Source organism: Agelaius tricolor, unplaced genomic scaffold (assembly GCF_023055355.1).
Source record: "Agelaius tricolor isolate 1412-34295 unplaced genomic scaffold, bAgeTri1.0.p SCAF_9, whole genome shotgun sequence".
Lineage (NCBI taxonomy): Eukaryota > Metazoa > Chordata > Aves > Passeriformes > Icteridae > Agelaius > Agelaius tricolor.
Genome location: NW_027269269.1, coordinates 18,290,954 through 18,316,270, shown reverse-complemented (window position 1 = coordinate 18,316,270; position 25,317 = coordinate 18,290,954). Strand labels below are relative to the sequence as shown.

The 25,317-nt window shown below is 41.2% G+C and overlaps 1 protein-coding gene across 15 annotated transcripts in view; it reads right to left on the bottom strand.

Moving 5' to 3' along the window:
* The window catches only part of TENM4 (teneurin transmembrane protein 4), a 927,633-nt gene that overhangs the window by 67,491 nt on the left and 834,825 nt on the right, over window positions 1–25,317 (bottom strand). For all 15 annotated transcript variants that reach the window (XM_071432902.1, XM_071432903.1, XM_071432904.1 and 12 more), the window contains 5 exons: window positions 17,136–17,255; window positions 9,555–9,816; window positions 3,559–3,826; window positions 1,403–1,546; window positions 144–393 (listed from right to left, as the gene is read on the bottom strand). In XM_071432902.1, the coding sequence (XP_071289003.1) occupies window positions 144–393; window positions 1,403–1,546; window positions 3,559–3,826; window positions 9,555–9,816; window positions 17,136–17,255 (1,044 nt within the window). The remainder of the gene's footprint in view (window positions 1–143; window positions 394–1,402; window positions 1,547–3,558; window positions 3,827–9,554; window positions 9,817–17,135; window positions 17,256–25,317) is intronic.

The window sequence follows — 25,317 nt, the reverse complement described above, 5'->3', positions numbered from 1 at the left end:
GATCCAGACAGCTTTTTCTCTGTTTTGCTGTGTTGTTTGATTTTCATTTTTTTTAAGAGTTCTGCTCATTTTTCTTTTGGGTACATAGGATTTCTGCAGAACTTAAGAGCATTACTCTAATGGCCACATTCAGCACAGAGTACCTCAGCTCCAGTATGTTGGTGACATTGCCAGAGGGAAAGATCCTTCGGATGTAGTTGAAATCTCCAACATAAAGACTTCCATCAGACCCACACGTTAGGGCAACAGGAGCCAGGAGTTTGTTTCCATCTGCCAGACCATTGCAGCTTGGACAAGAAATGCTCCGCCTGCGGCCATTGCCCATAATGCTTCCAATTACAGGTGGCTGCTGGGAAATGAACTGGTTTTCCCCATTTCCCTTATGCAAGATGCCTAGAGAGAGAGAAAACAGTACTATGGAAATTAAACAAACAGGGAGACTGAGACCAAAGGGAGCACAAACTGGCAATGCTGCATGCCAGCTGGGGAATCTATTCCGTAGCAAGAAGGCTAATCATCTTTCATAGTATTGTTTTGTGATAGTTTCAAATGAGGACCCTTTTTTCTGAATTAAGTATTTCTTTTAGACCCGTAACATTTCCTGCAGAAGGTAAATATGAGAACAAGACTGTCTTTGCCTTTAAATGAAATGCACTTTTCAGAATCTTATGAATTTTTACCTGCCCTGTCTGTTCCTCCTTGTCCTGCAATTTGCAGTCTACCAGGTAAAAAAAAAAAAAGAAATTACATCGCTCATGGAAAAGTAAGGGCCAGGAAAACTATGGGACATTCTCTAGAAAAATGTTTTATCTGCAAAGTTTTAGAGAAGCTCTGCCTATTTTCCCTCTAAGTGTAGCACTCTCAGCAGTGATGTGGGTTGAATTAGATGTTTGCTCCCATACCACTATTATCCAAAGGGACACAGTGCTCCCACCCTTGAACATGTTCTGATGAGCTTTTAAGCTTCTCTTCTGCAGTCCTCAGCAGTCTTCAAGGACTCTGGAACCTTCCATTCTCTTTTAGGACCCATGAAGCCTCTTGTTTCACAAGTACACCTTGCATATTGGAGGATGCCTCTGGATGGATTTATTCTTAGTGGCAGCTCCAATCTGAATAGGCTCCCCTTTGTTATTTTAGGAATATTTTCCTTGATAATACCCTTCTTTTACAACACTACAAAGTTGGGCTGACATTCAACTACTTCATGATGGCCAGCTTCTTTTACATTTTGCAAACCAAATTGCTTCTAAATGTAGGTAACTAGAAATAATTTGTTAGTAAAATACATGAGAGAGCACATGTGTTGGTCAGGTTTCTTTCTTTTTCTTGAATTCTTAGTGATAAGAAGCAACTGGGTCTTGCAATGCTGCATTACTCTTGTTATGAGTTGCAGACAACCTACCACTTTGTATATTGAGGGCATGGTGTTTGTCCAGGGACCATCCTCCAAGTTTGGAAGCATCAATTTCATAACCCTGAAGCACAGCTGTCCTCTTCTCCCACAGGATTAAGTCTGGACAGGATTCATACTCATAACCTACTGAAACTGTAAACAAGAGAGAAACAAGACTCCTTAGATTAGGAACTCAGAAATGCAGTGCCAGCACACACAGAGTCACAACTGAGCAGAGGTATGAGAATTTCTACAGAAAATTGCTAATTCAATTGAAAATGTCATCATCATAATGCACAGTCCAAATATTTTTTTCTTAAAGGTGTATTCTGAATCCAAAAAGATCAATGTCATTGTCAGTGCTGGGCAAATGTGCTAAAAATTCAAAAGATACTGTTTAAGGATGTATTTTAAAACAACGGATATTAGGATTAGGACTTGATCTCTAGGAGTCCTTTCCAATTCAGGATATTCTATGATCTGAGAGTGTACACCACTGCTGGACTCTCAATGGGAGAATTTTACTCCTATCTAATTTCTCTGATCAAAGAATGCATGCTAGGAACCTAATCTTGATTATGATCTTTCTTGGAAGGTAAAGACTTGCGCAATTCATGCACGGGGCAGTGAGTCCCTCAGAGGCAGCAGTCTCAGTCAGGTTGACTTGTGGTCATTGTTAATGTCAAAAGTTTGCTTGCCATGATGTCTAATCAGAGCCTTTCAGGAGTAACTCCACTGAATACGCTTAAGTTGCTTAAAATTGTCAGCAGAAGGAAAATAATGGTTTTGACAGAACAATGATTCTTTTACGATTTTCTCAGAAGAAGCAGCACCATTTTCATTGGTCTGCTTTTCTTCTTCTAATCTTTACAGCTGAAGCAAAATAGAACTGCAAGTTCCACACAAATGAAAAGCAATTACATAGATTTTTTTTTTTACTAGATAGAAAAAAAAACCTGTCTGATCTTACAAGTTTACCAGCCTCTTTGAAAAGTGCTGAGCTCTGAGAGAACTCAGGATTCGCCATCAAACATAGCCTTTTGCAGATTGTATCAGAAAAAGATGTAAGTTAGGATACAAAAGGTCAATGTTTTCCACTGTTCTGGAGGTGGGAATCATTGAAGGCATGAATGCTGATGTCCTCAGACCTGCTTGTGTAGTCTGGAGCTGCAGAGTTGTTTCATGGAGCACTCCAGGACCTACTGATGATCTAGCATCTTAAAGAGCATGCATGCAGAGTGCTTCGGGATATGCTACATTTCTCAGTGTGGACTCTGAGCTGGGTAAGGCTCAGCAGGGTGCATAATCCAGCCTGCTCAAGGCAGCTAAGCCTGAGTGAGAGGGGAAGGCACTTATTCTTACTCCTAGAAAACCAGGCATCCTGCAACTCCTCTAAAGAGACTTATCTTCAGTTGAGCTATGAGGCATAATGAACCATCCTTCTGTCAACAGGAGCTGTATTTGCTAATTTGGGATCTCTCCCATTTTGCTGATACCATTTCCTGGCAGCCTGAAGGGACTAGTCCAGACTCAGTTGAAGACCTGTAACTGAATGTCCACTGGGTGTTGACAGATGGGAAGCAATCACTGCAGAACTGCATTACTTCTGCTCATTAAACACCCAGTATGGGATGGCATTTTTGAATGGGTAACAAAGAGGAAACTAAGATTAGACCAACCCTGAAGGTCAGGCACAAGGAGCAGTGGCAATCAGGGCTCTGTCCAAGGGATTCCTTTCAAAGCAGTGTTGACAGTTTTTGGCCATAGGTGAGAGGTAGCCAAACACTTCTAGTCCCAGTTAATTCCTTTTGTATGAATATGATGGGAGCAGTTTAGGATGTACGTGCTGGGCCATGAGCCAGCTAACAGGTAAGTACTTGCACTCTGTCCTTGAAAGTATTCAAGGCCAGGTTGGATAGGGCTCTGGGCAACCTGATCTAACGGGTGTCATCCCTGCCCATGACTGGGAAATTAGAACTAAATGGTCTTTAAGATCCCTTTCAACCCAAACCATTCTGTGATTCATCTGCTGGGGAATGGGTGCTGTAGTGAATCTGTAGGGACCATTCATGTGTCTGCAGTCAGACCATACTGATCTAGGACAAAGTCTTATCACTGCCACTTAGCTGCTTCTAAAAGGAGGCACAAACCCTGGGGTCACTTACCGAAGGCTTCTGAGAGCCCATACACCTTCTGGCTGTAGACATCTGTCTTGTCCCAGATGAAATAGTAGGACAGGTCTGGGGCTGCTGCAAACCACTTTCTGAAGAGGCGTCCCTCGACGGCCACCATGAGGTGGACTTTCATGAGGTTGAAGGGGATGGTGGGGTGGGTCATGCTGATCCGCAGCACTGATTTGTAGCCAGCTGTGCGACTGCTCAGGTAACTCACTTTTATTTTACTGCCGGAAACGTTAATCTCCTCTTGTAGAGCCTGTGGAAAAGCAATCCACGAGCTGTTAAATCAGCAGCGAGCGGACAGGAAAAGGCAGTGAAGCTCTAATTTATCAAACACACCTGTATAAAAGCTCTGGCAGGCATGTCTAAAAAGGCACCTAGTAGGCATCAAGTATGAAATCATGTACATAACTTATTTCTGGAAGCTAAGGGAGGCCTTGCACCTTCTCCATCTCTGTTACACGGGAGAACAGGAGAACAAAGTGTCACATTAAGTCAGTGTTTACAAAGAGACTCACTCTTAAAAGGAGTACCAGGATCCACGGAGAAAAGAGCCTGGGATCTCAGATAATTACAGCTCATGCGTTTAGCTTCCATTTTCTGTCTTTTATCATCATAGGTTTTAGAGGCCTCTAATTTTTGTCTCCTTCCTTCCTTTTCCCAGTAAAATATCACAGCCTACTAGGCCTTAAGGATGTTTCCTGGTCCTGATCATAACATGCAATTCTCTCCAAGACATTACTGAATCCTGGTTCCACTCTCCCTCCTCTGACTTACTTACCCATCTCTCCTACTTTGAAACTGCTCCTTTCCTACCTCCTCTCTGACCCACTCTACCTGATATACCACCTACCTCTAGCTTCTTTTAATCTGTGTTCTTGCCCTTATTTTCTGACCTCACATTTGCTTCTACTTATTCTGGTACTTGCTTAAAATTCCTTGCCTACTTACTTAGGTGATAAAACTGTTGGCCTGACCTACCACCTACAACTCCTTTCCATTCCCTTGCATTCTTCCTTCTCTTTCTTTTCCAAACTCCTCAGTATTCTATTTATTTTCTCTCCCAGCCATAAGTGTGGGTATTCCTGATTATCTAACAGGTGCCCATGACAGTACAAAACTTCAGAAAAGACTGAAGAAACATCAGGGAATGCCTTTTCTGCTTTGAGAACAGAGAAGTCTCAATAAAGACGAGATTTTCAGCTAATTTACCTGCTAAAGTATCACCAGAACCTAAAGTTTTGTTTTTCTTCTTCTTTTTTTTTTTTTTTTATTTTAATGGAGAAATGCTTGGTAGTTTATGGAAAGTGATACAAATATATCCCTGACACTGTGCCGATCTTTCTGTGCAAAATGCTGATAAAAAAATCTTAGGAGTAAAACATTGTCACCTTCAAGAAAACTTCACTCTTGGGTAAACACCCAGCTTGGATATTTTTGGCACAAGTCAGCAACCTCTGGGGAATATTGAAAAATGAAGGCAGAAGCTTATCAGTGAGCAGGAAAGCCTGGTGGCTTTATGGGATGAGTTAAAAGGTCACAGCTGGCACAGTCCTCTCCTGTGCCACTTCTGAAGTTCTTCAGTGTGCTGGCCCCTAAATGACATGGAAAATACATCCCTAGCAATAATCATCTTTCTGAATTTAAGGACAGGGAACCTTGAAGGCAGGTGGGTCAAGAGATTTACCCATCAGAAAGGGATCACATCTATCACAGTGTTATTCTTGGGGTGTCCTTGGGGTGCAGGGTCAGAAGCTGGACTCAATGTGGGTCCCTTCCCATTCAGGAGATTCTAGGATTCCATGATCCTTGTGCCTTCCAAGTTATGTCACTCCTATACCAAGCTCTGTCTATGTGGGAGCAGCAAACTCCCCTGGCATAGTGAGTTGCTCAACTCTTACAGGTTTTCTGGTTAGTGTTATCAAAAATGACAAATCTTGTAATCTGCCCCCTGAAAACACCTCTTCTGAGATATTATCCAAGGCCCAACACTTTTTACAGTGATAACTAAAAGGCTTGGAGTGTTGCAGCACTTGAAAACAGACACATCCAGCAGTTAAAACCCCATTCCACTGTGCTCATAAATATTTACCTTCTCTAATGCAGTCTTTTTAATTTACATATCTCAGTGCTTAGGAGGTTGAAATATGACAGAATTGGGAAAACCCAGGATTTTAAAAATATATTTTATGAGATCATCAACAAGCTGGATGGGGACCAGGCTCAACCAGAGATGAGCTCAGCCAAACTGCAGTAAAGGTGGCCCCTTGTATCAAATCTGTCTTCATATGTAACCCCATCAGGATAAAAACAGGCAAAAATAATTGCCATGGAGATACTATTTAGAAAGTCTGCTTCAGATCCTTGTCATAAGTAATTATTTCTCTCTGTCGTGATCTATCTCTGCTGTCCACCATTCCAAAGAAAAGGTCAGCCCAACACTGCCAAGGTACTGAGCAGCACAAGGGGCTGTGTTTAAAGGTGTCTGCTTGAAGAGAGGGTTCAAATAGTAATTCAGGTGATTCAAAATGTATTTGTAGTTTGTAAATTGTGACAAACTAGCAACAAAACACAGCACTGGTAGGGGAGTGTATAATTCAGTAGAATATCAGAGGGAGAAAAGGGGGAAAACAAGCTTTAAAGTAATCTGAATGTTCTAGAAGTAATAAGAGCTAAATTGTGCCCTTATTTCTATTTGATAATTGCTGTTTGGCCCAGACACATTCGTATGCTGTGACTGCAGGCCTTGTGATAGACTCTTAGGGTTTATCCCAGACTAACCAATATAATCTGCTCTTTTAAAGAGATCCAGCCACAAGGCTGGGCAGGCAGAAGAGCAGATTCTTCAGGCTTACTGGGGATTTACACAGGGTCGCAATTTTCACTGTCATGTTATCTTTCTCTGTGGTGAGAATCTGTTCATGCCTTAGTAGCAATTTTTCTACTCTTAGTATGAGACAAGGTAGGAAATCTTGTTTCTGTGTGCTGGGTTACACATGTCTCTTACAGCTACTCTTCAATCTGCCAGCAGACAGGCAAGGAACAGTCAATGTCTTTTTTTTTTTTGTAAGATGCTCAGAGAGAATTTTAAAAAGGAAAACCATTTTGAGTCTGATTCAGGGGCCTTAACATAGACATCTATTGCTTTTGAAACACTCTATGGTATCCAAAACTTCTGCAAGGGCACGACAACTCTGACATGGACCTTTCTGACATCTCCACCTCTCTGAAGCTACAGCTAGAGGCCTGAAGGGACACTTCAGGGCATTCTGAATGGCCCCAAATCTGTCTATAGGCACCTGAATCAAATATTAAAAATATACTACTATGTTTTTTGAATGCATCCAGGTAAAGACCACTGCATTTATTTCTGCATTTATTTGTTGGAGCTCATGGGGTTCTTATCTACCCACTTGTCAAAACCTCTTTCCCAGCCCTGCTATCTGCTTGTCACCTCCTCTCAGCTATGTGCTTACACCTTTTATATTTAACATTTCCCTACTGAGAACTGTGTATTATAAAATTCAGCTGCAGGAATGGACAGCTAGGTTATTTTTTATTGTATGTACATCCAGTACAGAAATGAAAAGTAGTCCATTTCTGAACTGCAGTACAGTCAGGACTCTGCCACAAATCAGATTCTCTTGTAAACTCCTGCACCACAAACTCTGCTAACCTTCAGCTGTCAATATTTGAGGTGGAATATTGATTTACAGGTTTTAGCTCAGACATATGGCACACAGGAAAAGCACTGTGTTCATCATGTATGGGATTCATCTTATGTCAATTTAAGAACCTAAGTTAGGTGTCTGCCCTGAACTGCTCTTTTAGGTCTTGCCTATAGATAACAGCAGATACAGACAGACTCTTTAGAAGGTTGGTGTTGCCTTGTAAACTTAAGAGTGGGGTTCAATTCCAGTTTAAGGCATCTAAATCCAGATGTCAACTTATGTGATGTTTACATCACATAAACAACGTGATGTAAACACACACATTAATTCAGTCAGTCGAATCAAACTGATACCATCAATTTCAGTCAGTGGAATCAAACTGATACCATCAGTGAGAACCAGAAAGCTTCAGGGTGGTCAGCTTAAGTGATGTGTAGGCCACACTGATGTACTGCTTTGATTTCTGTCCACTTAAATGGGAGCTCGGATATTTGGCACATATCCAGACAACTGCACGTGAACTCCTTATAATCTCAAAATTAATCCTTCTTATGTATTAGGTTCCATAAATACAAGTGTCTCGTGGGACTTGGGATGTACAATTGATCTGCCATTCACAAAGATATCCAGAAGATATAATGCAGGACACTGATAGGGGGATCATTCTGGATTGGCAGTTGAAGTTCAAGCAGGATATCATCAGGACATTTCAAATGGCACCAAATTGATGAGGGTGGTAAAACATTGACACAGGTTGCCCAGAGAGATGGCAGATGCCCCAACACTGAAAACATTCAAAATCAGGTTGGATGGGGCTCTGAGCAGTCTGGTCTACTGGAAGGTGTTTGTGGTACCAAATAATGACTGAGGTTATGATCATAGTTGCACTGTATCAGATATTTGCTTTTTCCCAGGCAGCACTGACCTTTCATGATGTTTGTTTATTTCATAAAAAGATGTGGAAACCAAGATTCTGAACCAAGAACTTATAATATGATGGACTTTACAAGATACAGGACTTAATTAGTAATTATGCTGGGACAAACATGGGGACCATAATTGTAAATTAGTGTGAGAAAGGATCATAAGACTTGGTCCAGAGAGAAAGGTAAAGAGACTACTAGCTTTATTTGTTGCTGGGTTTAGCACCTAGTTTATTAAAATTAGAAGGTATAAAGTTACTTATTTCCTCATTAATGGTACTGCAACCCCAGTGGAGTCACGCTGGAAGCACACAGTTTGTCTCTACACTTGTTATCATTTCCTCCTTGGCAGATTATTGTCACTAAAAGCAATACTCAGGACATGCTGAATGCTGGCATATAAAATCGAGAGAACAGCATGTCCAATGTAGCAAAGGTTGAATGCTGCTACATCCATGTGTTTCAACAGAATTAGTATTTTTAAGGAAAATTGATATTTAGTTCCTTGGACTATTCTGTTTAAAACACAACTTTCCATTTGACAAAGTACATTGAAGCCACAGCAGATTGTTAAGGTTCTTTATCTGACTCATACCTACTCATAAAAAAGGAAAATGGAGATGAGAAATTAAAGGTAACCCTCTCACTCTGCTCATCTATTCCAAATGTCATGAAATGCAATAAAACTGAGGTGCTCTGCAGGCTGGCCCTTCTCACCCTCCTGCTGGCTGACTGCATGTCTCAGCAGCTGAGTAGAGTGGGGGGGTGTGACTTCCAACCATGAGAAAGTTCACTCCAACACTCCACCACCAAGGTTTATAGTGCCCAGAGGGTGGAATTTGCTCCTGAACAGAAGACAGGCATTAGAGCATCAGCTAGAAGGACATCAGCCTGGTTCTGGGCATGTTGAATACCAAAGAGTTGAGACCAAGGGCCTGTTGTTGGTCACATAAGGGTCACATAAGCTCATGTGTTAGCCACAAGTGCTCTACCTCCATCTCTCAGGGATAGGAGAAAAGAAATCTGGTAAAGCGAGTGCCTGGGAGTGAGTGCTCCCGCCAAATGTCTGAAAAATGGAGTATCCAATGAGGAATGCACATTGTTAGGAAAGCAGGGGAATAGTCATATTTGTGTTGCTCAAAGCTGTCAAAAGAAGCACAGAAAGAAGATGGGGATGAGGAGGCCCCGGCAGAGGTTGCCCAGAGAAATTGTGGATGCCCCAACCCCAATTCAATGCCAGGTTGGATGGGGCTCTGATCAACCTGGTCGAATGGACAGTGTCCCTGCCTATGGCAGGGGGACTGGAACTACATGATCTTTAAGGTCCTTTCCAACCCAAACCATTCTATGATTTTATGACTTATTGTCCCTCCGCTCAAACGGCTCATACCTGGATTTCAGGAACAATAGGACCTTTCTCTGAGCAGGAAGTTGCAAAAGCAGTGAGCGGAGAAGGAGACACCACAGGGTTGGGCCGGGCGAAGTTACTGAGGTCACAGCTTGGGATCTCATTCTCTTCGTGCCTCATGACTATGGTTTCCATCACAAAGAAGCGATCCCACGGCAGCCACAGCGTGTGCTCCTGGGTGATGAAGGGAGCCCGCTCAAAGTGCAGGATAATTGAGATTCCACCAATGGTAACAAGATCAAAGCTGTTTTAAGAGATGGAATACAAAATTAGTGCAAGCGCTACCCCATCTGTTTGTTTCAACTGCCTAGCAAGGACCCCAGAAAAATAACTGCAAGAAATGTCATCAGTCTCATTTTATGAACCTAAAATCTGCAGCCCAAATAGAGTTTACCTGAATAACAGCAAGTGTTGGAGGCAGGAGGCCAAGCTCAGCTTCTTTGTCCTCATGTATATTGAAATCATACCCATCCCTTTTTAGAAACATGTTTATCTTTGTTAGTGCTTTTCTAGCACCAACTTATTTTGGCCATATATACTCATTTTCTTTTTTTTTTTTTTTAAGTTGTGATTATCCAAACAAATGCACAGATTGGATCAATTCATGTGATGAAATACACTATTTGGAAAGAGGTTTCTCTGACACATCCCCATATGAATTGTCTTGGCATCTCTGCTAACCTGACTAATGCCTAATGCAACCCAGTCAACGCGGAGAGCCCAGTCATGGACTGAACCTAGTCTACTAGAAATACCTACAGTGCAGGGTGTCTGTGTGCCACAGCACTCTGCACATCATCTTTTTTGACTCTTAAACATTTAGAACAGTGCAGATGAATCACTGCCTGTGGCCTCTGACTTCACCCTAAGCTACCTCCTGCCAAGTGGCTTATCTGCCTGTGTTACTGTTGGATAACAGACAGCCCTCTGGAGCTGTGTGAAAGAATGTTACCTTGATTAGGAAAATGTTTATCCTCTGGATGTAAAGATGTTGGGATAAGGTTCTGGTGGTTTTCTTAGTTTTACATTTAAACTTCACATCTTGTCACAGATGGAGATTTTATCAAGTACCACAGGGATATATCCACTATGCATAGACCCAAAAAAAGAGGTGTTAAGCAAGAAAGGAAAGGATTTCAACAGAAATTGACGACCTCTTGTTTTTGCTCCTTTGTGTTTTTCTCACTGTCTCTTCGGTTGCAATGCCAAACGTGCTTCAGGCAAAGAAAGTTTTCTCATCCCTGCTTCTTACTTTCATGCTTGGTACTGCTGTATGACACTCTCACTGAGAGTTTATGCATGTGATCAGGTTCACTGGTTTCAGCAGAGCTGCTCATGTGCTTAAAGAGCTACGAGCTTAAGTGCTTCTCTGCATGAGAACTGGGATGTGAAACACTCTTGATTGCCCAAAGCCAGACTTGATGCACCTTGTAAATAAATGGTAAGAAAGAAAGTGAAAAGACTATCTAAAAATTATTTTTAAAAATAAATTGTGAGGCTTTCAGATTGGGTGCAAAAACCCCAGAGGAGCAACAATGGGCATGAACTATTTCTAAAAAATGTCTTTGTCAAGCAATTTTTTGGGGGAACCTTTTTTATTTTATGGTTTATGGACTGAGGTGCCATTTAGGAAATAGAATTATGAAAAGGTTATTCATTAAAGAATGTTGAATCGAGTCCATGAGAGGAAGTGAAAAGCACTTCAAAAAGCCAAAGCCATATTTATTCTACCACTTGAGTTGGGGCATCATGTTCCCAGACCTATGGAGCTTGGCTTGCTGCAGCCTCAGGAGTAACCTGCTGGTTCCTGCCAGCAAAGCTGCACAACGATTGTACCCTGATGTGAATGTTTCTAACAGTCAATTAGCATTTGGCAACTCCTTCAGCTGGGAGGGAGATGCTTGCTCTGCATGGATCCGGGCACTGAACGGGCCAACAGGAGGGAGGAAAGAAACATTACAAATGATTCTCAACAAGTTTTTAGGCAAGTTGGAAGAGGTCTTATTTGCAAACACCTCTGTTTCATTCCTTTGGCTTCACTGGACCTGGATCAGAGATGGAATCTGCTGGGGGGAAATGTCTTGGCCTCTCCTGCATCCCCAAAACAGGATGCAGAAGGGAAAGCACTACCTCCATGTCAGGCTCCAGCAGCTGTGAAAACAGAACCATGCAGTATTTTTTAGCAAGCAGTGTCACTCACAAGCTGGTTTTCCCAGAGTCCCAGGGCGCAGCTTTCAAGTTACCTTGATGAACTAAACAAAAGGTAAACCCAAAATCAAGCAGAAAAAAACAAACTGAAAACACCTCCCAGTTTCCCTCGGTGAAATTAAATTTAAGAAAAAGAAAACTGTCCTGGGATTGAAGGAATAAGATAATTTTATTTCTGTTTTTGCTGCTCATCTCTGATGTATTTTTTACCACTCCATAAAAATCATACTTGTCGTACAGTTGTTTTGTTGTTTTTCTTTAAAGACTCTGGAGAGACAAGCAGAGGGATGAAATTATCTATTTATCCAAAGCAGCTCAAAAAATAAAAACTCTACAGGAAAGTGTAACCCTTTCTCATCTCACTTCTCTGAAAGCTCATTGTTTTTGGTATTTCTGAAAAAGCTATGCAAAGGCTGCTGAATGCAATATGGAAAAGGTCTGGAGACTTTCTTGCTGTTTTATTGTGTTCCTACAACCCAGGGATACTGAGGACCTGCAGCTGCTTTAAACTACCGCTTTAATCAAATTTAAAACTTTATTTAAAAATGTGGTTTATAATCCAGTACTGATACTTTGAACTGTCTGTTAACTTTGCTTTACGCAGAAATGCATACAACAGAATAGTTTGAGAGTTGTCAGTTTAAATTAATGCCCTGTTATATAAACAAAGTCTCTGGTGCAGTAATTAGGCTAAAAACACATGCAAGCCTTGAAGTTATAGGAGTTTTGCTCAGTCTAAGTAATGTGACTTAAACAGGACCAGGGTTTCACTATTTCAGGCTGTATCTGAGCAATGTTATAGAAGAGACCTGGAATAAAGTGAGTCCCCTTAAAGAGGTGAAAAATTTAACTCACTGTAATTCTAAAACTGAAATTTTACTTACACATTTGGAGACTTTATCATGCCAAAAAGAAACTCCAAAACCCCCAAACCTGGAGCAACAAAATCAGTTTAGGAACCAATCTAGCTAAACTGATGCAATTGTATCTTTAAAGTCCCTAACTTTAAAACCCCAGTTATTTCCCTGCTATCAGTAAACTGATTTACTAAATCAATTTAAGGCAACTCAGTGCACATTTTCAAGAATATATATTCCTATGGTGAATATGCCAAAGAATAAACCTGCTGAGTTTTATGCAGTTATCTCATGACCCCTGGAACAAGGTAACTGCTTGCATGTGTGCTCCCATTTATTCTCCAAACCAGAATGACACTAAAGATGGGAGGGATGACCCTCTATGACTGGGAATGCTCTGGACTGCATGCAGCCTGCTACTGTAGTTCAGGAGAACCTGCTTCTTGTATAAGAGTATCAATTCCTTAAAACAAAGTTGACCCAATCACATGAAAACTTTGCTGTACAAAAGCTGATGAGATATGCTCTATTAAAAAAATACTCAAACCCATAGAAAAGATAATAAAAACTGGAACAGCATGAATTCTTTACATGATTTTGAAAGTGCTTTACAAATAGCATTAAATAAATATTATGACAATCAGTAAGGAACACAAGTAAATATTAACTCTCTTTCACTGGCTGGTTCATTGGACTGGGAAAGTCAAGAGATGCATCTAATGGTACCCACTAAATCAGAAGCTGGGATTAGAAATTAGGATGTCTGACAACATATTCTGCCCTGACAAATTTTAGCTTGAATGGTCTTATATAGCTCAAGGTAATTTACAAACCACTGAGGAAGTCGCTGGATTTCAAGGACTTCGAGTGACCTGATCTAGCAGGAGTTGTCCCTGCTCATGGCAGGGGAGTTGAAACCAGATGATCTTTAAGGTTGCTTCCAGCCCAAACCATTGGGTTCTATGGATTTTGGTGTTCTTTAACTTGTCCATTTGTGGACAAGTGGTTTTTGTCCATAGAGTACCTACAGAGTACGCAGATGCACTGACGTGCCTGTTCATTTGAGAAAATATCTGCATGTATCCCTTCACCAAGTTGGAAGGTATATTCATTATTCTGGAGGGTCAGCACTGCAACTGGACAATTTGTTTGATGTTTGTGCACCAGGTTTCTGTAGAAGCAGATTGACTTGAGAGGAAAGTGAAGAAAGTGAAATCAGAAGAGCTGACACCACAGAGTCAGGGGGTACACTGACCCCCACCAGCTGCCTACAGAAATCACAGCTTTAGGATGAATCCCACTTGGTCCCAGATTCCTTGCTCTGGGACAGCTGATCTCTGTCATTTTTATCACTTAGAGCTGAGTATCTGCTCGGGGCTGAGTCAGCAAACTGCAGCCCTGAGCTCCTTGAAACTAATTTAGCTTCTGGAGGCTGGCAGCCACTCCAAGGAACCAGAAGTCAACCAAAGCCTGGTGGAGCATACTGATGCTCTGGCTGCACTGCTTTCTGCCCTGTGCCCCTGCTCACCTGGACCTTGGGAAGGACATAGCATGGCAGGAGCATCCCTAGCTTGAACTTCCAGTAGAAGTAGATTTGTAGCAGGGGTGGTTACCTCTCACCACTGAAGAATCAGAAAGAAATAGTTGCTTGAATATTACAAAGGTCTGGAGCCTGGATAGCAGCAGTCACCTCCATGCTCTGTCCCTTTAGCCTTCATGTTTGCTGGCTAGAGGTCCAGTTTACAATAGGGCCCCTCTGTGCTAAGTACAGCACAACTGCAATGCAAACAGATGGTTTCTTTCCTCAAAGTATTTGTAATCTATATTAATGATTACATACAGCAGTTGGGTGTTGTACAAACACAGGGAAACAGACAGACAGACAGAACAAAAGGTTATGACAGGCATTGTTGTCCAGCGATCTTTTAGTCATATTTATCTGTTCTACGGGATACAGATTTTGTGCTGATCCATACACAACAAGCTGATAATGAGAGCGTGGTTTGGATCCCACTTTCCCACGAAGTAGATTCAGTACAGTTGCCAGAGATACCCTAAGCACAAATGTTAAAATTTTCTCTTTTTTGCAGTAATGCCTAAGCTAGTGGCAATAAAAAGACACCAGCTCCAGGGGTGCCCTTTTCCTGGAATGTCTCTTTATCATCTCCATTTTATTGCCATATCATTGAAGGGTTGGAGCATCACTTGGAAAGCCTCCCAGTCCCTACCAGTGTTACAAGAGGTGCAAACATCCTTGAGTGTGAACTGGACAGCATCAAGCACACGTTGCTAGCACATGTTCTTCTTTTTCATTACAATGCTATCTGTTTCTCTAGCCAACTCAAATGAAAGTTGTGGATTAGAGAGGTGCTAAAACCCATAAATCCTCTCCCAAGTGCTAGTGGTTAGTAGTCAATACGTAGAGCATATGCAGCTGGAAGCCCTTCTGTTACGTTTGTTCTTAAAAGAAAGGGAGCCAATTAGCACTGACAAACAAAAGATAAGATGAAAGACATTCCCAATTTGCACTGCTTTTGTTTTGGTTGAGCATGATTGCTCAGATTCTGCCTCTAACACAACTGTAATCCTAATGACTTCTTCCTAATAATTTCAACATGAATTAGCAAGAATAGATCTCCTGAGAGCAGGAGACATCTTTTTAAATGCATGGGCACTGCATTACTGAATTGCTGGCTAAAGATTCTAGGTGATATCACTAAATTAATAATAATAAATAATGGGAAGGGGGAAGGGGGAAGGGGGAAGGGAGAGGAGAGGAGAGGAGAGGAGAGGAGAGGAGAGGAGAGGAGAGGAGAGAAGAGAAGAGAAGAGAAGAGAAGAGAAGAGAAGAGAAGAGAAGAGAAGAGAAGAGAAGAGAAAAGAGAGAGAAGAGAAGAGGCTATACATTTGTTAGGGAAGTACAAGGATCATCAAGTCGAGCTGCCTTACAAGTTCAGGGCTGATCAAATTAAACCACGTTATTAAGGGCATTGTCCAAATGCCTCTTAAACAGTGACAGGCTTAGGGCATTGAATGCCTCTAGGAATGCTGAGGTTACACTTGGTGCTGGTAGCCTGGTGTGCAACTACAGTGTGAGCTGCAGCTGAGGTCCTTGGGGGGCAGAAGGCCCAGCCAAAGCCTGAAGCAAGAGGCAGGGAACTGCCAAGTAGCCACATGGAGAGACGACAGGAGCTGACAACTCCAGACTTTTCCAGGCTTAGACTGTGAGGGGATAAAAGTCTAGGGTTTCCTTTGTTCAGGGTCCCTCCTTGCAGGCAGCAGCTTGGGCTCTTTTGTTATTTAGTTATTGTACCAATATTAAATATTTTTAGGGATCTGGACACAAGACACTGCTATGGAAAACCTGAGGTCTAGTGGGTGAGGAACCCCGGTGTGACTGTGTGAGTGTGGGGTGTGGCTGCGAAGTGACCCCTGTCCCAGCTCTGGTGGTGGGAGTGTGACTGCCAGAGTGGCTTCTGGATACTTGGACAGGGAAGTTTACTTAACTGGAAGCCTGTTTCAGTGTTTAAGCACCCTCTCAGTTAAGAAATGTTTCTTCATGTCCAGTCTAAATCTCTCCCAGTTTTGAACCATTCCCATGAGTCCTATCAGAGGATACCAAGGAGGTGAGCTCAGTACTTCCCTCTCCACACCTGCTCCTTAGGAATCTCTAGGAAGCAATGAGGACACCCTTCAAGTCTCCTCTTCTCTGAACTAGAGAAACTCAGAGTCCTCAGATGCTGCTCACAAGATATTCCTTCCAGCCTTGTCACCACTTTCTTGCCCTCCTCTGGACACATTAAGGGACCTGAACAGTTTTCTTAAATTGTGGGGCCCAGAACTGCACGCAGTGTTCTGGGCGAGTCTGCACCAACACTGGATACAGCAGGACAACGACCTTTTTGACTGGCTGGTCATGCTGTGTTTGATACACCACAGGATGGGGTTTGCCCTCTTGGTTGCAAGACACACTGCTCTAACAGCTTCTATTCAGCTGCTGCTGGCCAGCACCCCCAGATCCCTGTCTGGAGGGTTGTTCTCCAGCCATTCCTCTCCAGTTTATACTTGTGCCTGGTGTTACTTTGTTCCAGGTGCAGAAAATCCAGCATTTTGACTTTTTAAAATTCATCCCATTCATCACAGCCCAATGTTCCAATGTATATAGATCCCTCTGCAAGGTCTCTTGTCCCTCAGGAGCATCAAGACCACCTCCCAGTTTGGTACCATCAGCATCTTGCTAATGGTGCATTCAACTCCTGCATCCAGGCCATTGATAAATACATTGAACAACACTGGCCCTGGAACTGAAGAGCAAGGAACAGAACTGGGGATCAGTCACCAGCCAGATGCAGCCCCAAAACAACAAACATTAATGCACCAACATCTTCAAAAGGTATGAATAATAAATGTGCTCTTGGAAGGAGTTTCTCTTTAGTGGTCATGGCAATAATGCTGTTATTGCTGCCTGAACACTGTAAATCCCATACAGACATCCCACCTGCCATCTTGTCTGCTGATTGTGTATCCAAACAGAGGATTGTTGACAAAGCTGATGTTCACTCCAACTAAAGGGGTCCCATCTGCTGTCATCACCTGGCCTCGAATCACACATGCATGTCTGCAAGAAAGAGAAAAATGATAAGAAATAGTAAGTTGTTTGGACAAATGCAGTTTCTTCCTCCGTTGATGTGGCTAGGAATTCCTATGGATTAAAAAGCCAAGGCCTTTATAACCTGTAAAGCTGGAGGCCATACCATGTATTTTGATGGTGGGATGCTGCCCTTTGAAGGCTTTCTCAGGCATTGCGTAAAAACCTTGGATAATCAAAGTGAGGTTTACAATTACCCTATTATATGAAAGCAACTGCTGCAGCATATCCTTAAGTATAAATTTCTGTAGGATTTACAACATCACATTGGAATTTCACAGAATCACAGAATCTCCTGAGATGGAAGGGATTCGCAAGGACCACTAAGCCCAGCTTCTGGCCCTGCACAGAACAGCACTCAAATCATACCACGTTCCTGAAAGTGTTGTCCAAACACGTCTGCAACTCTGGCAGGCTTGGTGCCATGACACTCCATCAGGAGCCTCTTCCAGTGCCCAACCACCCTCTGAGTGATGAACCTTTTCCTAACAGCCAGTAGTGTCTTAACAGTATTGCCCTAATTAAAAGCAAGGTGTATTTTAAAATCAAAGAGAGCTGAAAATTACCATGCAGTACATGGACATATTTAAGGCACAAAAGCCCCAGAAGATCCTGACCAACGCTTGGCAGCTCACTTCTTTCCTATTTGGGAAAACCATGACAGAAAATTTGCTGGGCTCAGAAAGCTTCCTTACAATCTGCCTGGGGAGCTGAGCACACTAATAGGATGGGTTTTTTCTTCCCCTCTTTTTCTTCCCAAGTTTGGTAGATTGCACCATTTTATAGGCTACATCTATTCCAACTACTCTGTGATCTGTAATATGCTCTTTTATCTAAGGATTTCAAGGACCTTTACAAACACTGATTAATACAGCCAGATTGGTATTTTACAGAGAGAGGAAATAAAACATGGAATGATTTTCAGTTGTCCAAGGTCAGTCAGAAAACCTGCAGTAAAGCCAAAGACAAATTTTCTTGGTTCTCATTCCAAAGTCTGTTTCCAGACTTCTAAGTCATTACTACATTGCTACCTCAGGATCTTCCCATAAAGACAAAACATCACATGTCTGTGAGAGTGTCTGAACCCAATTTTTGGCTGAAGGTAACTATTTTTCTGAGCAGCAACAGCAAATTGTAGTGTCAGTGTGCTAATGTGACCCAATGAATAATTTTTCTAAGTGCTGTCCTGCTGGAGAGCAGAGATTGAAAGCCAATGTTTCTCCAGGTGCAGAACCAGATCTCAGCTAGAGTAAATCATCCCAGCTGCACTTCAACAGAGCAATGGTGCTTTGCTGGTTCACTGAGGCAAAGGATGATTTCTGCAATGTTTTGTAAAGATGATTTCATAAACATAGATCATTAGGGAAAGAGCCAGTTATTTTCTTACAGTCCACCTAAAAATCTGAGATTGTATAATGCAAGGAGATAAAGTATAACTTCTATTTAATAAAGGCTGCACAATTTTTACATTCCACAGTACAGCAAACAGACCATTTGCCAGGGAGTCTTAAAAAAATTCCTGCTGATCTAAATGGAGAGCTCCAATATTATCAAAAATTACTGCAGCAATGCCAAAATGTGTCTGCAATCTAAGATGTGACTATATTCACATATAATTTTGGAATAGGTCACAAGAAAATTAGATACTGGAAATTATTTTTATGGCACGGAGTTTTCTCTGATGTATCATCACTGACTTAGGAGTCATGTAGAAAAAGACTTGGACCAAGTTTAGAGCTAATAATCCAACAATCCTACAATGGTTTGGGCTAGAAGGGATATTAAAGATCATGTAGTTCCAAACTTCCTGCCTTCCACGAGACTGCTTTACTCAGGGCCCCACCTAACTTGGCCTTGAACATATTCTGGGATACGGCCAATGAGGGGAATAATATCCTTAATACTGCTTTTGCTTCTTCCATTAAGGGCTCTAACTCAGCTTTCCATATATAAAAACTGAAAGACAATAACCCAGTACAGTATTACGCACATCACTCTCTAACACACAGGTAGAGCATAACTCAAAAAGAATCAAGATGCCATGGAATATGCTTGGAAAAATGTCGATGCTTGGAATAACCCCAATGAAGTCAACAGGTCACCACTTGCAGTGCAATTTTTGCGTAAAGTGAACGTGTCTGAGCACACCTCTGAGCCAACAGCAGAACCTAGGCTCTCTCTTCCCAGTTTTTTTCATGATCTGCTACACTCTGCCCCATCTTCTTTTCCATCCTTCAGAGAGACCAGAGTGGGTTTGAAACTTCCTTCTCTCAGTTTCTCATCAAATGAGCTGAACATTTTATGGAAGACAAAGAATCACTGCAAACTCTTTCATGAATACTAACACCTGAGTACAAAAGAATTGATGTTCTGTACCACATCTTCAAATAAGCACTGCAACTAAAAATGTTTTAAAATAATAAGAACAAGATCATACATTTCTGTGAACCCAAGAAGAACACTTCCACGTGTTTTTTTTTTTTTTTTTCTTCTAAGAGGTCAGAGCAAGTAAAGAAAAAAATACATGTTGCAGGTGTCTCTCCTGCTGCCCTACAAGACATGTCCAGGCAGTTTTAAAGTTCTCAGTAACAGTGCAAGCAGCTTGGCCTAGAACCTTGGCTCAGTAAATTGGGGATGTGCTTTATATCCACAGGCATCTTCTCCATTACATATCACTGACAATTATTTCTACAAGCACCAGCACAAGGTGGGCAAACAGTGAGTTTCCTCTTACCTTGGCAGCTGTAGCAAATGCATTTGACACCCCACCTTTGGAAGGAGACTCAGTTCCTATCCTGGATGATGCTTCCCAGCACTCATCCAACTCTTCTAACACGCCTATGTGCTCATGGACTTGGAGGCTGTCTCTTCTCAGAGAAGCAGCTTGTCAGCAAACCCAGCTGCATCCCCACCCTCCTGAGGACTGTAACCATTGCTTTATTTCCATGCTTTAAGGAAAGATGTTACCACTAAGGGGACATCATTCCCAACCCACAGCAGTAAAAAGAAGATGGAGCAAGATGCATGAATCTGAATCCATTTAAAAGAGATAGAGATGGAAACTGGAGGAAAACTCAAGCCCAGACTGTCTCTGATGAGTCTCAAGTCTTCTACTTCCCTGGGTGATAAAATTTGCCCCACTTGAATAAAACACAGTGCATTGGAAGCAGCTGGCTTCTCTAGTGTCAACATGTCCTTTATGGAGACAAGATTGAGTGTCTACAATGCCCCAAGCCCCCCAGGATCCTGGTTAATGCTAATTTAGTCAGCTATTTCCTTCAGCTGACCTTGGTCTAAATGCAATTACCCTGCAAAGAAGTTAAGTGGCACTGCTAAGATGCTCAGCTCTGCTAGAAGGTCTCCAAATACATTTACATAAAATTATCTCTCATGTTAATAGAAGAGATTTATTCCATCAGTCCAGGCCTGCTAGTTCAGAGTGTTTTCTGCAGTTGAACAAAATTCAATTTCTTGTAGCCTGAGTCTCATCTTTTCAATAAATTATTAACAGATTCCACCTATTGCCTCTGGTTTTTGGTTTGTTTTTGTTTGTTTTGTTTCCTTCACTACTGTTACATAAGACTATATGGATTCTTGTTTTACAAGGAAAAGCTGTCTCCATTTTTCCTCTTCTTTAATTAGACTTTTCCTTTTAATTTTTTTTTATTTGTCATAAAAATTTGCTTGAAAGACCAAATCATTGTCAAAATGCCATTTACAAGGCCAGATGGTGTATCAGACAATTTTACACTGTTGCTTTGTGAAGTTACCCTTTATTCCCAAGAAAATTAAATTAAGTCTTTCTGCTAAGATCCGGGCCACAATGGCAAAACAGACAGGGGTACTCTGATGCCTTTATGTTCCTATTGCTCAGAGACAAATAAAATTTGACAGACTGTCAACAAAATTCAAGCAGACCAAACCAGCCTTAGAACAGAAGCCAGAAAAGTAAATTCCACAAAAGTCATTTCACCTCATGGGAGCACATTAAAGATTTGTCTTTAATACTAACTCTGATCCAGCATCTCACAACCTAGACACCAGTCCTTCCAACACATTTTAGTAACAGATGTTTTCTGGTGACAGTGTGCTTGGCATTTTGAAATAAGGGAAAAATACTGTTTCTGTTAAGCATTTTTCATTGTAAGAAGAAAATTCCATGCATCCTAAATCCCACTTTTTCTGCAGGAAATGTATGTTCTTGCCTTGACTGAGGATAGGTGACATGGGAAATCTCACTCTGATTAATTTCTGTTGCTCCTCAAAATACTTCCCACATCCTCATTCTCGTTTAAATGTTTCAATGTGTGAAAATGGTTATCATGACTGCTTAGCCATCCTCAGCCAAGTTATTAATAACAAATATTTTAATTTGACATTATAAATACTTTTGAACTTACCACTTTAATATTTTATTGGTATATATAAATATATATGCATATACATAGGATTTATCCTTCTCCTCAGGATAAAACTTCAACAGAGCTCCATAGAACAAAAATCTAGAAAGTTATAATTCATTGGGAAGAATGTTATTAATGAAAAATAATCTCTACAGCCTTTCTGTGTGACACCAGTCATGTCAGCTGTTCTGTTTATGTCTCTTTACTGCACCTGCAAAATAAGAATCACCTCCTTACAGAGACATGAGAAGAATAATTGTAGCAATGTGATAATCCCTTTGCAGAGGGATTTTTACATTCTCATGGCATTCATCTGTGATCTGCTCAGTCTTATAAGTGCCTAGAAGTGCAGATGTGCTACAATCTCTTGTCTTTAGCCTTGGCTGCGCCCTTTTTGCTTGAGAGTAAGAGAGGATAAAGCAAAATGTACCTCGTCCATTTTGGGTTGAATGCGCCTGTCTAATGTCAAACAACCTCAGGGCAGTCTTGTACCAGGATAGACAGAGCACTTGGTAGAATGCCAGGTAAAAGCTAAGGGCATCACGATCAAACACATGGACACACAGAAAATGCCTGAGCTGGCAGATGAAGGACAAAAGAAGAAGAGGAAAGATCAGAACATAGAGACGTTCAAGTTCATTGCTTGTGGCAGTATTTCCCTCAAAAGCCGTCTGTAAAAACAGCCCTGCCCACTCGCCTCTTAACTGTGGAGAAAAACCTCCTGACAGTCTTTCCTTGAAATGACTAAATCTGTCTGACTTTTTTAGTTCAGTTTAGTTGTAAGAAAAGCTTAAAGTCAAAATCTATGTACTGCTCTTAGCTGCCATCTGAATTAAGGAATTAAGGTAAGGAAAAAGAATGCAAATGATCCTTCTGAAGGTCTCCTTGTTAAAAAGAAAAAAGGCAGATTTTTATATAGGAAATTAAAATTGAAGAGGACTCATGCAGAAAGAATCCCACACTATCATGGACAGCACCAGTGAGTTTCTGAAAGGGTTTGGCACATGTTGGGTAGCAGGGATACAATCCTGCTGGATTTAGCAGGGCTTGATGCCATAGGACATGGAACAATGGTTCTAAACTAGAAGAGGGTAGATTCACATTAGATTTAAGGAAGAAGCAGTTTATGATGAGGATGGCAAAACACCAGTACAGGCTGTGTGGAGAGGTTGTGGCTGCCCCATCCCAGGAAACATTCAAGGCCAAATTGGATGGGGCTCTGAGCAACCCAATACAGCTGAAGATGTTCCTACTCATGGCAGGGGCTAGATGGCCTTTAAAGGTCCCTTTCACCCAAAAATATTCTATGATTCTAAATAACTGATTAGGCTCATCTGAGGAGTTTGCACTAAGGGGAGCAGCAGAATGCTGGTGTCAATGTGACAAAGGGACTAAATGCACTAATGTTTGACTGTATCCCAAATGGGGACTGCTAAGTGGCACTGACAGACATGGCTTGGAACAGATCCTGCCATTCTGCTTTGTGAGCCACTGATGGAACAGGGACCCTGGAGAAGGAGAATGGCTGACAAAGAGCAAAGTTTTTAAGAGCTCTGAACAGAATCAGTAAAAGAAAGCCAATTCTAAGTTGAAGCAAGAAACTGCACCTGCCCTGTTTGTTTTACCTACTCAGTGAAGGTACTAAAAAGGTCTCATCTCTGAAGGATCAGGAGATGCTGATGATTATGTGGGCATGGTCCTTAGCTGTTAACCTTTTGCAAGAGGTCTTCTACAGTATTTAGATATTCCATGAAAGAAATAGCAAAGCCAAGTGAATGAAAAGCTTCAGTGAACACCCATTACTTAAATTGTCTGAAGGACAGGGGAAAAAGCTACATAATGCTCAGATACTTTTATAGATGTGGCTAATGAAGTTGGTTTTTGAAGTCAAAAAAGAAGTGCTTATTAATCAATATTTACAATAACATCTCTAGACACAGATTTTATTCTTGCTGTCTCTTTAGATCTGGTCTAACTTGACAGTATCAACCCAGTGAGTGTTCTTCCTCTGATATTTTTAGTATACATGCAAGGACTTGGTTTTGTGATCAATTTTTCAGTTTCTTAGGCTTCCCACTGTATGCACCTGACTCCATTCTGCTCTGTGAAGACTTATAAACTGATGGTTCTTTAACATCTCCTTGGGCATCATCTTTTTTCAGCAGCATTAGTGACTGCTGGTTGTAGCTCCTCCAAAAGGAAAAGGCGGTATCTTTATTGCATGACAGCTTGGTAACAAAATGTAATATCCTTTGAGGACCTCCTACCACTCTTAGAAACTCCATGATCATTGCTCTCACAAGAATTCCCTATTGGCTCCATTCTTGAAAGACTAAGGCCCTTATTGCTTTGAATACTTCTCCCAGGAACTGAACATTATTCACCTTCTTGATGTGTGTCCTTTTATCTTTATGACAGCACAATCTTCCTCTCTGATCTGCCAAGCAATCTGGCCACTCTTGGATGCCACTCCTGCCGTCCAGAGCATCTTGTTTCTCTATGCCTCATTGACTTACTATTTTTACACCTCAAGATTTCTCAGTTGAACTATAACTGTAAGGTGGGAGGGTAAGGGATATGGGAAGGCTACTCAGCAGAGGAAAAGATGCTGATGACATCTGTGGAATTGTAAAACTGCCTCCAACTGTTTAAATTAAAGTATTTTAGAACAGAGTTTTATAGGAAATGCAACACATAAAGTTGGGCTGTGCTTTATTGCAAAGTTTCAGTGAAGAATCCTTTTACTCACAATGTGATTGACTAATGCTTTAGGAGCTGATGACTCTCTACTTTTCTCCAGTAAAACCAAAGAAACACTCCTGCTTTGCATAAGGTATTAAAGAAACACAATCACACTCATATTTTTTTAGGTCTGTACAATCCAAATCAAGTGTCTAGTAGTACGTAAGGTACAAGATAATTTTTCCACCTAATACTGAATTATGCTTATTTCATGATTTTTCAGAAGTCATTTTATAGCTATTATTTCTATGAGAGATAAAGAATTTATGCTGCAATAACTTTCAGAGATGAATAGTGTATTCATGTCAAGTCTTCACTAAAAATGTCTGCAGAACTTAGTAGCTCTGTATTATTACAGTATTTTACATCTGGTATTTATTTTGTAAGCATTGGCCACATATTCAGCTCTGCAGAAGAACAGAAATAAAAGCACTGCCTTTCATTGAATCTGAGGCACGATGAAAACAAAACCAAGCAGAAGAGGAGGAAAAATACATTACTCCAGGTTAATTACAAAATTATCACTCTTTTGATGACCATAGGGGAAGTTCTTTAACTACATATAAGCTGTCTGATAGATTTGTAAACTATCAAAAGGAATTACGGATAATACAAAAGATTTTATATTTGGGATTATAAAACTGCTTTTTTATATAGGAGGTTTTAACCAATTTAGCAAATAAATACTAAACTCAAAGGACAGACTCTTTCTGATATGGCAGCTTTTTTCAGAGGACAGTAATTTAAGTACTGAATAAATATTTAATCAAATATCCATGTGCAGATCCAAGAGAATGCATCAACACGTACACCATAGTTTGGACTCCTAAATCCACAAGTGCACATCAGTACCTCTGTAATCTGGGAGGTACTAAAATATCAAGCCT